Source organism: Physcomitrium patens, chromosome 8, assembly GCF_059467195.1.
Source record: "Physcomitrium patens ecotype Gransden chromosome 8, ASM5946719v1, whole genome shotgun sequence".
In the NCBI taxonomy this organism is placed as follows: domain Eukaryota; kingdom Viridiplantae; phylum Streptophyta; class Bryopsida; order Funariales; family Funariaceae; genus Physcomitrium; species Physcomitrium patens.
Window position 1 is genome coordinate 13,062,136 of NC_143417.1, and position 12,938 is coordinate 13,075,073.

The window sequence follows — 12,938 nt, forward strand, 5'->3', positions numbered from 1 at the left end:
TAACTATCTTTATGTATAGAACAGGATTGTACATACTCAATATTTTATTTGTAAGATTAGATAAGAATTAGAAAGCCTGCATTAATATATTCTTAATTCACAAAAAAAAAATAATAATAATAATAAAAATAATAATCTTGGTATAATCTAATTTATGTCAATAGAATCCAATGAATTTATTCATATATATATTTATATATATATATATATATATATTTATATATATATATATATTTATATATTTGCACCTTCTTGAATTGAATTGAATTGAAATAAAGCCAATAATGTACGCTTCAAATTAAATCATATTCAACAACACAAAAATTTGACTCATTTTCTGAAGCATTTGTAGCATGGAATTCATAACAAAAATGATTATTTCTAACCTATTGCACTATGTTTTTGCCCCTCCAACAACATGCCAAACATCCTTGCCAAAATTGAACAAACCATCTTTTTTTCTTTTCTACACATATCTTTTGTACTTGTAAATTTCCATAAACACTACATTTTGGTAGAGTAGTGGTACCACTAGGAATTTGGTACCCTTTTTGCAATGAATTATTTACACATTTTAATGGTTGGATTTTAGTAGGGATAACAATCATCTCACAAGATGGTTTTTCTTGTTCAATTTCAAAAACATTAATATCATCTTCATCACCAAATATGTCTTCCCTTGTGCTATCAATCTTTGTCTTAATCTTTAGCTTTTCTTGGAGTTGCTCAAGCTTCACCACAAGATCTTGTAACGATGGCCGAGAATGTGGATCTCTAACGAGAATAAATTGCAAAAACTCAATAATGGGGGAACAATTATCTAATTTTTCAGCCTTCTCATCTGATATGAGTTCCTGCATGTTGCATCTGTGTTCTTTACTGAGTTAACTGTAATAAACAAACCTCAAAACAATAAAATCAATAATGATTTCTGACTCTGTGTACATTCTTATTTTGTGTTGATCCTTGGTCATACATTTTTATTCCACTTCAAGTAAAATTAATACAAAAAATTTATAAAGTAAAGATCTCATGTATTTATGTGTGTGTGTGTTTTCTTTGTGTAAATGATATGGGTAGTAAATACCTCCGTAGCTTGAGTCACGCGCATGAAAAAGCGAACCCAATCATTGTCATACAGAAGATACTCTCCAGTCAAGAGCTCATACAAAAGGCACCCAAGCCCCCAAATGTCACCCGCCTTGCCAATTGTGATTTTGTCATCCACGCTTGAGGATGTTTCACACGATGCACTTGCATTTCTGCTCAACAATTTCAACATCTCGGGGCTCTTCACACATTCTGTGCCTCGGTTGCGGGTTGTGCATTCCCCTCCTTGAACAAAAGAAGCCTATGTTGATTGGATGATACAATGTGGAATTAATTCTAGTATTTGTTTCAAAAAGAAATAAATAGTGTTGCTATATACTTTCATGTGTTAAAAAAATTGGTACAGAAATTGTATTTTGTTAGTATTTATCTAGTTATTGAAAGTCAGAAGACACAAAAGAAAAAACAACCGCAAAGAGTGGGTGTTTGAATGAAGAAAGAAAGAAAAATGTTTGTACTTTGCTTTGACCAAAATCTGCTATTGAAACACGAAATGGAATTGCACAAGTTGCATCTTGTGGAGGCCATTGTGGTTGCCAAAATTCTTCATTTGATTGTATGGTTTCTAAAGGCTCTAACAAGAAATTGTCACATTTCAAATCATAGTGTACTATATTTTGCACTTCTAAAGCCTTCACCTAATATTCAATGTCAAGCACACATCAATAACAAACAATGATATACTTGTTAACAATTCAAAAAAAAAAAAATAATAATAATAATAATAATTGACATGACACTATAATGGAACATATACTGGTTAACTTTTGGTACTATTATACCCATACTTTTATTCTTAATTTGAAGGGTGAAATTACTTACAGCTTGAAGAACTGCTCCATAAATTTCAAGATACAAAGGGAGCCTTTTAAGCAAAGATCCATTAGATGTTTCTTCCACTAACATTGAATCTTGTTGCTCATCTATTAGTATTGAATTTTGATTGTTGTTGGCACAATAGTTATTGCAAGTGTGTTGTTGTCGCCACACTCTCAAATTGCACTTGTAGTGCTTGAGAACCAACACAAAGGCATCATGTTCAACACCATAATCTATGATTTGACAAACTCGGAAGTCACCTAAAAACCTTTCCAAAATCTGAACTTCCGAGTATACATCAAAAAAATTACATGGGTCATGAGGACCTTTAGGCATGTCAATCAACTGCAATGTAATTTATGATTCAGCATGGTTTGTCTTTAGAAAAGAATAATAATAATAATATTATTATTATTAATCATTTTTTTAATAATAAGTTATAAAGGAAATTTTAGAATACATTCATAGCTCCTTTTTTTTTTCTCTCATTTATGTAGCATATTATATGATGAAAATCAAGAAGCACCTTTTAATTTATTTTTTCCTTGTTATAAGAACCAATGGTAACAACCCATAAAAAAAAAGGTCCATCTTTTCCTGTCTACACACAAGAGTATTGAAGACATTAATGACAAATTAGGACAAATTTTCTTTTACCTTCAATACAACCACCTCATCATTGTTTACACCATCCTTTACAATTCTTCTAGTCGCCTTATATACCTACTTACAAAACAATGCATTATCAACTACATGCAATACCCCAAAAAAATCAATTGAAAAAACTGAAAATAGTTTTTGAAAAAATATAAAATTAGAAACTATTCCCAATCTTTTATTATTTCTGCCCCTTTTTCTTCTTCTTTTTTTTTTTTTTTTTTTTTTTTTTTTGCATCATATTTCTCACCAACTAAAGTGATTCAACCGCCACTCTCTTAGAATTTTAATATTAAAAGTTCAAATCAAGTTCATGCATGAAAATTGTACAACACCTGAGACTGAACCCCTTGTGCAATTTGGGTTCGATTAGTATAAACAGATGAATCAAATAAAGCTTGCCATGTTAATTTCAAGATTTGGAATGCAGATTTATGAGAAGCATCCAAACGTTTTGCTAAAGTTTTTACAACATTCTCGTTAACTGTGTGGTTGATATCTGAAAGTTTTACATCTTTAAAGATAGCCATCATGAAGTTAGATGATAAAACCATACACACACACACACACACAAAAGATAATTATTGGTGACAATCTGATTGCTTAAATGTCTCAACTAATTTGATAAAAGAAAACTACTACATGAGATAATATTTGTTTATATTAAAAAAGAATAACAGCCTGATTATTTTGCAACATCTATTTTTATAATGTTTTGACAATACAGGAGATGTACACATGAAGATTTTAATATGAAATTGGGAAAGGATACGGTAAAATAAGTAAAATGGTGCATTAAGTTTTTGACTTTCCATTGGAAAACGGTCACAATAAAACACTTCTAATGTACCTCTGCATGCATTTCAATTATCAAAATACTCAGAGATGCAAATTTTTTGGCTCACATTCATAAAAATAAATAAAATAAAATAATAAATAAGTAAATAAATATGATTTTTTTCACAAAAAAAAAATAATAATAATGAACACTAACTCTGGGCTTAACATAAGATAGATAATCAGTTCCAATAAAATGACATGTAAGCTTAGATTATGATAGATGGGCCTCTTGGATCGTTCATTGTCACAAGAAATTTGACTTGGACTTGGGATGTTCCATTTGTCACCCTCACTTTCAACTTTAAGAAAATTATGCCCAATTTTATGCGCATGAAGGTGCTCTTCAAATATTGATTGATTTTTATCAAAGGCATTTGTGAGATTTAGCTTGGGTATCTTTGGTCGAGAATTTGTCATAGATGGAATGACCTTCTCCACTCTTTCACTAAATATAGTAGAAGTTGATGAAATAGAAGAATCCTCATTGTTATTAGATTCAATACTTGCAAATCTTGTCTCTTGTTCAAACTCACTATATTCATTATACATATTTAATATTGAAGAATGTGATTCCTCATGATTTTCATCATCTTCTTTTGCAAGCTCTTGTTCAACTTCTTCATTTAAGTCAAAAAATCGACCACTATATACAAAAATTTTACTAGTGTAATCACACTTTCTAGAAGTTTTATTTGTACTGCTACTATTTTCAACACTCAAGTTTTTATCACCAAAGATATTATTACAAGAAGATTTTAACAAATCTTTTTTTTCAAAAGTATTATTGTCACATATTGTAGCCATTCTTTTTGAATCTAGTATACACTCTTCAGGTATCAAAATTGGACTTTGCATAGTAATAGTATTTTTTTCCATGATCTTTTGTACCATAAGTTTTGGGGACATTGAAATTGAATTTCCAATGTTGTATTCTTGAGCAAGACTTGGAAGAGCACAATCCATTTCTATGGGTCTAGTCTTTGGATTTGAGATATTCAATCCACTATATGTCATATTTGCATCTTTTCTTGAGGTTGTGACTTGAAAATTGATGCAATTGGATTTTTCCTTTGCTCCTACTTTACAAAACAATTCGGATTCTACAACATGAGAAAACTCATATTCTAAAGAAATTTCATGAATAAGAAAATCCATTATACACAAATCTTTGAAGATTAGGCGCCCATCTTCATTTAAATTCTTAGCTATAACAAGGAGAACATGAGCATATGAATAGCATAAACTCAACATTTGATCTGTTGTATAATGAATGATTTCATGATTGTTTTCATTGGTTTTAAAACTGTTTTGTTCATTTGATACAGAAGAACATTTATTTTCATTTTCTCCGGGTCTGGATCCTTGAGAGGAGTAGATTGAATTAAATCTAAGCTGTTGCAAAACTTTGGTATAAGCATTTTCAAAATTACAATATAGTACATTAAGAAAAGACATGAGATATTTTCTAGTGAAGAAAATATTTGCGTGTGTTACATCACATGTTTTAAGTGCTCGTGGTTTCAGAGCAAAGAACTGCAGGCTGAAAATTTGAGCAAGAAGGATCAAACTTTGTTGTTTAATATTAAAAATAATCTCCGGAGAAAAATTTTGATTGGGATTTTTGATTTCACATTCTTCACACTCTTTGGTATACTTATTTTTAATAGCCAAAAACAAAAGGCCGTGACTAGGATTCATAATCTCTTGAAGGAACCACAAGGCATCATCGTCACAAAAATATTGCAATTCACTTCTTTTGCAAAAGTTTTCATTGTAAGTGCAAATCTTTTGTTTCACTAGCATTACAACCAAATGAAGAAATACAATTCCTTTCTTTTTAAAAAACTTTGAAGAATGAAATATTTCGAAATCATTTGATAAATATTTTTTTACATTTAGTTGATTCTCAAGGGAAAAGTAATATGAATGAATGGACTCATTCAACTCCTTTTGGAAATTGTTGAATACATTATTCAAACAACTTTGACATGCTTCAAGGGTCAACCAACTTATATAAGATTGTATGCAATTCCAATGTGTCCACTTGTCAATCATCATCTCCCATAATATTTTTCCATATGGGCTCCAATTTTCTTTAGCATTTGCAGTTGTAGAATCTTGGATACATAGCCCCAAAATTTTCAGAATACTTTGCATTGTGAGAATTTGTGGGGGAATCCAACTTGACACGGGTCCTAAATTAGAAAGAATCGTTAATACATGATGAAAATTCTCACCACAATATTCCAAAACATCTTTGAAACTTGATTTCTTCTTTGGCCAATAGATTATATAATTTGATAAGGCCATAATCAAACAAGCCAAATGAACCCATAACATCCAAAAATGTACGCTATTGTTTTTTTGATGAAAAGTTTTGCAAGTGCTAAACTTTTGAACGTCTTTCAAAGGATTGTTTGACAAAGTAGTCATCAAGTTAGAAATTATGTGATCTATTTTTTTTTTAAGCTCCATCAACAGAGAATCAGAGAGCTTTGTTTTTAACAATTGAGTTTGTGGGGGCCCTGGTCCGCTCCACCAAGGCCCTTCTGTCATGTACTGAGCATTGCATTGAATCTTTTGGACATGATGCCATGCAAATGCATCATTCTCCAACAAATCATTGTCTAATAAACAAATAACCTTGAAGATTGATTTTGTGACACTTTCACAAACATGAGCAAATCCCAAAGTACTCAAATGACCCTCCATGAGATCTGAAAGGAACCATGAAAGAAACTCCACCGACTTCGTTTCCTGTGAAAACATGTGCTTCATCTCTATTTTACACTTGTTCATGAATATGCTTTGAGACTCCCACACACTTATGAACGATTGCAATAAAGAAAGCTTTGTCCGCCAAATAATACCAATGACTCTTTCCAATGTAAGCAATGGGAAATAATCCACTTCTATGTCATCATCTCTTTTACCCACAGACCCCAATTTGTTATCCCCAACTGCCACCACACAGTCATGTTTCTTTTGCAACAAGTTGGATTCCGAATTGCTCTCTGTTCTTGCTGCGTCTTCAACAACCATCAAGTTCCTTGTGAAAAAACTATGCAAGATTGGTGAAGATACAGATACCTCGTGCGCTGCTATGGTCAAAGGCATGGTTGCTTTAGATGAAGACTTGCGTTTGTTTTCATGGTGATTAACCCACAATGGTTGTGGTTTAGGGTTAGGTTTAGGATGGTGGGATACATGACTTTTGCATGTCTTGGTTTGATGGAAGTGGGGCTCATAAACTTCACCGGGTAAAACTTCATCTTGAACGTCAAAGTTTGCCATGTCAAATGCACCAACATTTGTGGGGAGTTTGTGAGCAAGGAGAGAGTAAAGCTCAAGGATGAGCGTCAAGCCATGCGACTCAGCGAAGCTCGACGCAATCGACGCCGACGACGAAAGCAAGAGCGCGAGCAATCGACCGAATCGCGACATCGTCGCAAACGACGATCGCAGCCTCACCGTTGCGATTTGCGATGCCGGGGCTTTCATGGGATCCAGATGATGCGCGGCGTCGATACGTAGTGTTCCGAAGACATCCACGAACTTGTGTAGTTGCGAGATCAGGCGGGTGACGATGCGGTGCGTGCTTTCGCCGGACACGACGTGTACCGCTTGCACGCACGCTTCGGCTATGTCTTCGACAGGGATGAGCTGTGTCTCTTCGCCTGGTTGGGTTCCTTCCCTCAGCAAGGCTTCGAGGAATCCGCTGTCGACCCATTCGAGAACTTGTGGCCATTGTAGGACACGCGACGGCCGAGCGACTGCAGGTGTTGTGGATCTGTCTGATTTCATGTCCTCGAACTCGCTCCATTTCATCTGCGCGGCTTGTAACGCTCGTTGGGTTTGGTCTCCGATGTAGTGCTTGGGCTTTCCGAGTGGATGGCTTGTCAACGGCCGGTCCATCACAGCCATCAACCCCGACAACAGGTTCAGATTCTCTCTGTTGCCGAGGTGCGGGGATGGGTTCGAACCAGACGAGTGCGGAGCGGTTGGGTTCGCGGCGGCGAGGCGTGAGCTCGCGGGGGTGGAATGCGACGGCCCTCTCTGCGCCGCGGATTGAGCGTGCCTCTGGAGTGCATTCGATGAGGGAAGCTCTCTCCTTCTGTCGAAGAGCAAGTCCAGCAAGACTCTGAGGCCCTGGCGCCGCACGTCGTGGCTGGCGCTGCGTAGATGCGCCAGCGCGCATCGTTCCTGCAACGACAGCTTCCAATTGGAGACCGGGTTCACGAAATGTCTGCAGTCTCGGAATGCGGTGCCGAGGTCGGAGGTGGCGCAGCATCGACACTGCTCTCGATCTTTCCATTTCGCGAAGAACTCGGTCAAGAATTTGAGCACCATGGCGTCGTCTTCCTCGCCGAAAACTGCCGTGAGCATGGCCTCCAACGGGCCTCCTTGATAGACTCCTCGCCACACGGCCCAATCCAGCGCATGGTCCCCGCAATTAGGGTCTCCACCTTCGCACGAATTAGGGTTTGCATTGTCACCTAAGGAATTAGGGTTTGTATCGCCTACTTCTCCTTTGGTTCTTGACTTTTGGGCATCAAAACCTCCCAAACAATCCAATAATCCCTTCAAGCTTATCCCACCACCAAGAGTGACAGTTCCTTCATAGAAACCAAATCGGACAATCTTCCAAATGAAGACATTTTTTGATGTGGTTCGAATCACAACCGCATCACATCCAATTATAAAGATGGAATAAGGGTGGTGAGTAAGTTGCTTTTGAAGGTCTATGTTGCAAAAATCAACATCAATGAACTCAGGAAGGTTTACAATCTACATTGTGATGCACATATTTAGTGTAAATTATTCATTTTGATGAAAAATCAATATCAAGTGTTGGAAAAAGTCAATGAATGTTGTACAAAAACATTCAAAATTTTATGTTTACGTAAAAGAACAAATTATAAATAAACAAAGAAACAATACAATTTAAACCATCTTTTAGCCTCAAGATTTTGTTTGAAAACTTCAAACCAAAAAAATAATTACTACTATATTTTTGAGTATTACAACAAGTGGTAGAGTAGATTAATATTTCCAAAAAGAAAAAACATAACATCTACTAAAATTCAATCTCAAATATTGTTATATTTAAATTTTGTTTAATCTCTTTTTATTTTTTTCTTTCTTGCATTCTTTTATTAGAACAATAGAAGGATTACTTGCAATAGAAGGCGACGAAACTCCCAAAGAGCACCTCCATGAGCTAACATTGTGTTAAGTTTTTTAAATGCAATAGCTTTCATGAGAATATGCCATTGCATAATAGTTGAGGTCTCCTTTGTATCAATGTGACTGGCAAGCTTGAATTCTTGATCACCCAATCCACTCCAATCCAAATCTCTACCATCTTCACCAACCTCTACAACCTTGTTTTTTTTCGTCCTTGTGGGTTTTGAGGCAAAGAGGGCAAGTTTGCATCCATGCAATACATGTACATGAGTGAAGCGGTAATCTCTTTGTCGATACACCAACTCCAATGAGACCAAAGATGAGTCATGACCCTCATGACAATTTCCTTTGGAGAATCCATGCTCAATCCATAGGATGGATTTTCCGGGGCCGCATAAGCGTAGCCAATTGTGGATTGCATCGCGTGTGCCAACCAAAACACTTATCCCATGCAATGGGTCATTTCCACGAGATACTTGCCTTGATCCATGGCACTTCAAAAGGCTCCCCGTAGATGAACGTGTCTTCACAACAATGAAACCTTCCGCTAAATCCCTCATAAAATTGTGCGGCATTGCTTTCTCTTTCTCAAATGCAAGCGTTGTGGGAAGACATTGATTTGGTCCACAAACTGTCTCTTTCATCTTTGTTAATGTGAATATATTTATAAGTATATATATAAGATTCACATTTCAAACTAATTTTAATACAATCTTGAAAAGAATGTTTTTTCATAGAAAGATTAATTGTGAGGATTCAACAATTTCAATCCACTTGAAGCTAGTACCTCATAATAACAAAGGTGTAATTTTAGTGTAAGAAATAGAAACCATTGCAAATGAAATCCGTGATAACATTCTTTGTTTTTTATAATTATTTCAATGTGATTTTGCACAGTGGCATTATAGAAGATGTTTGCAATATTTTGATCCAAATCATGTGCATTTTTATACCCTTTGGAATGCACTTCCCCAATATCCTTAAAAATATTTCCATCCAGTTTTTTCTAGGGTTGTCTTCTGTTCGAATCCAAACATGTTTATGTCAAAGATTTTGCTACTTTCATATATCCTCATTAAACAGAATGTATAAAATGAAAATTTTGAGATATATTTCTAAACCTAAACTTTAACAAAGTATATACATCCTTTTTATACATTACAAAAATGTCTACATTCATTCATAAAAAATATAAAAATAGTTGTAACCTAAAATGTGTTGAAAATCCTCCTTAAAAAGAGGGATAAAAGTTCATGCAGTTGTTCTTTATTTACGAATTTTTTTATAGTAATGGTGAATTTGAGAATCAATGTTTCAGATGTTAAAGTAAAACTTGAAGAAATTATAATATAAAAATAATAAATCATATACAAAAAAATTGTGCATCAAAACTCCTCTTAACTAAAAAGGTCTACATATCACGTAGAGCACTTTTTATTTTTATTTTTTTGCAAGAAAAAATTATCGGAAAATTATCGGAAAATGCAACATACAAAGAAATATAATATACATAACAAGAACTTGTGTTCGAAATTATAATTGGTTTGCAAAATCCCACCCTACCAATTGGCTTTGAACCAAAAGAATCAACTTCCTAAGAGAAGTTAATTAATTAAATAAAAACACGTTCCTCAAGGAATAAGTTAACAGATTTTATAGCTGTGCGGATGTCTTGATTATGATGTGATTTTTATTTCAAGTATTACAAATCCTAACCCCAAAATGATATATATATATATATATATATATATGCTGATGAATTATATGTTTTAAGAGAGTATTGACATAATATCTATTGAGGTATGCATGTAGACTAAAAATCATGGCTAAAAGCAACCATGATCTTTACAATATTACTGGAATTGAAGGATAGTAAGATCAATGTGCAATATAACTATGTTAATTATAACCCTGAATATGATGCACGATTAAGATGAATTAGATTTCTAACTAAAATCTCTGAGACTTGAGATCAGGACATTACAGATGATTAATTATATTCAAATATAAATGTTTCGATTCAAAGTGTTGTTAATCAATGAGTAGATGAAATGTTGTATAAAATTTTATTATAGATTTTGGTATCACTATTCATTTTAAAATTAGGATTGAAATATTCAATCAGATTCTTGACAAAAGAAGATTACAGTATTTTTTTTAGTAAACAAACTATTAAATAAACAACTTACAAAATCTAATAAATAAAACTTAATGTTATTTTATTGTTTTCAATTTCAAAATTTTTAAAATTGTAATTGGTCTGAAAAACCTATAAATTTGGTACGAATTTTTGTAAATTTTTGTTCACTATGTTGGTTAAAATAAATCAAAAATTATATTACATTATATTATATTATACTTTAAAAATAAACTATATGTGACTGCACACACACACACACACACACACACATATATATATATATATATATATAAGGAATAGTTTATGTGATATAAAATTTTATGCATATTCTGCAACTAATGCATTGATTTTAAGTTCTTTGGTGAAAGGTTGTTCTTTTAAAAAAATCCGGTGTTTGAAAATATTGAGACTTGTTTATTTTGCATGTAGGATATTGATGATTATGGTGTAAGAAATTATTACATTTACTTATTAACTATGATTATTAATATTATTAGTTTCTTTATTTTTTTACAAAGACAAACACTTAGTGTGTTTTCTTAGCAAACAAATGCTACTATACATACATACATACACACACACACATACATACATACATACATATATAATTTTAAAAATCTGATGTTTATTTTCACATGAAAATTCTGCTCATAAACACAACCCGAAAAAGGATTATGAAAGGTGCCTCTCCATGAGTTCGGCTCATGAAGATTGAAAACATCAAGCATTTACACGACTCAATTTGATAAATCAACCTTTAAAACACCCAAAAAAAAGCATTTAAAAGTTGCATTCATAAAATATATCATTCTCTCAGAAAAGTAGAAATAAATCAAAAGATTCGAAACTTGTAAAAAGCTAATGTCTGTATTCAACTGAGACATTTCCTTTTAATACTGTTCATCAGCAGTGACAGTTTAACTCTTTGTCTAGTAAATTACTAGAAAAAAATCTTAATATTCTGAAGTAATTCTCGAGGACGTTCAAAATCCTTAATATTTTTTCTAGTAAATTTAAAAATTAAACTCACAGATGAACAAATTGCAGCAGTAAATGTTCAGACGTTTGGCTTCGCTTCATGCTTGCCACCCTACCGCGTCGAACTGCACAGTACAGCTCGTCCGTGAGATCATGGGTTCGATACTCCCTGAAGCATGGATTTGGAGGCCCCAGTGGGCGTCATGTTTCACTCTCACCGCTTCACAGGCAAGGCTCGACGATGGGGAGCGCGACAGTAAGAACTCGGGTTCGATACTCAGCATCTGCCAAAGCCAGTCTCGCAGCCTTTATCACTCTCGTTGCCGGCAGAGCCCGGAGACGTGAAGCTCGTGTTGCAGACTCTCGCTCGCCGCAATGAGATGCACAGCATCTCATGTGCCGAGGGGGGGAACGAGGTGGGGGATGGAATCATCGGCTTCCTGCCCCATCCAATAACGACCCCACGCAGATCGGCGGCGACTTGTGCAGCAGCAGCTACGACGATGGAATCATGGTGGTGGGGTGGATAATTGTTCCGGGTGGGACTCCAATAATTTTATGAATTCCCCCATGCTGCTGCCTGGCACAGCGGCACAAGACAGACAGACCCCACCACGGCACTCGCCTTTGCTTCCCAATGTCAAAACCAGGGAGGAGGTCAAGTCACCCTCACACGAGGAGGTGCTCTCGTGTTCCAAAAGAGCTACACTCGCCAGCACTCATTCGGTGGTGAGTAGTATCGCCGCTTGTCCCCACCATCGCTCTCTCTCACTGTATTCGTACCGTGGTCCATCTGCTACGCAATACACGGCAGAATTCTAGGATGGCATGGAGTTTTTAAGTGGGGGGAGGAGCTGTGTGTGGGTTTGGGAGTGTGACCAGCGTCGTGTGCCACTGTCGCTCGATTCGCACCCTGTTCTACATGGGCCCCGAATGCCTGCATCGGGAAGGGGAGGTTGAACTCGATCAAATACGTAATAACCATCTTGACATACACATGTCGTTGAATAATTCCGAGACTGTACTGAGTAATTGGATTAGGGCGAAGGCAAGGCGAGGCGAGGCGAGGCCAGTCTTTCATTTTCATTATGATACAGTAGCCAGCCCGGTGGTGAGATTTGCAGGGAGACCCACACACAGAGGAGGACCTGCAGAGGCTCTCGCCACGATCAGCGTTACCAAAACAATTCCTGACGTTTCAGAGTAT

The 12,938-nt window shown here is 35.4% G+C and overlaps 2 protein-coding genes across 13 annotated transcripts; both read right to left on the reverse strand.

The window, feature by feature from the left end:
• Positions 1–249: 249 nt before the first annotated feature.
• LOC112285557 (uncharacterized) lies at positions 250–6,804 on the reverse strand. 12 transcript variants are annotated; one of them, XM_073535985.2, is made up of 8 exons: positions 3,581–6,804; positions 3,359–3,438; positions 2,922–3,085; positions 2,587–2,652; positions 1,933–2,274; positions 1,569–1,748; positions 1,088–1,351; positions 250–854 (listed from the first exon to the last, which is right to left on the reverse strand). In XM_073535985.2, the coding sequence occupies exons 1-8, from the start codon at positions 6,718–6,720 to the stop codon at positions 387–389; spliced, it is 4,704 nt and encodes a 1,567-aa protein (XP_073392086.1). In that variant the 5' UTR covers positions 6,721–6,804; the 3' UTR covers positions 250–386. The 12 variants fall into 12 exon arrangements, with proteins under 12 accessions (XP_073392086.1, XP_090108746.1, XP_090108745.1 ...); XM_090252620.1 differs by having other exon boundaries at positions 1,569–1,742; positions 2,922–3,100; XM_090252619.1 differs by having other exon boundaries at positions 2,922–3,100.
• LOC141045728 (uncharacterized) lies at positions 5,921–11,050 on the reverse strand. The gene is made up of 2 exons (XM_073535995.2): positions 8,604–11,050; positions 5,921–8,214 (listed from the first exon to the last, which is right to left on the reverse strand). The coding sequence occupies exon 2, from the start codon at positions 7,739–7,741 to the stop codon at positions 6,800–6,802; it is 942 nt and encodes a 313-aa protein (XP_073392096.1). The 5' UTR covers positions 7,742–8,214; positions 8,604–11,050; the 3' UTR covers positions 5,921–6,799.
• Between the last annotated feature and the right edge of the window lie 1,888 nt (positions 11,051–12,938).

Coding starts and splice junctions, on each gene's coding strand:
- LOC141045728 (XM_073535995.2), bottom strand. CDS start 7,741: ATGGAAAGATCGAGAGCAGTGTCGATGCTGCGCCACCTCCGACCTCGG.
- LOC112285557 (XM_090252619.1), bottom strand. CDS start 6,720: ATGGCAAACTTTGACGTTCAAGATGAAGTTTTACCCGGTGAAGTTTAT. Junction 2,653..2,921: donor CACAAGGGGTTCAGTCTCAG/GTGTTGTACAAT, acceptor TTTTGTAAGTAG/GTATATAAGGCGACTAGAAG. Junction 1,749..1,932: donor ATGGAGCAGTTCTTCAAGCT/GTAAGTAATTTC, acceptor ATTGAATATTAG/GTGAAGGCTTTAGAAGTGCA.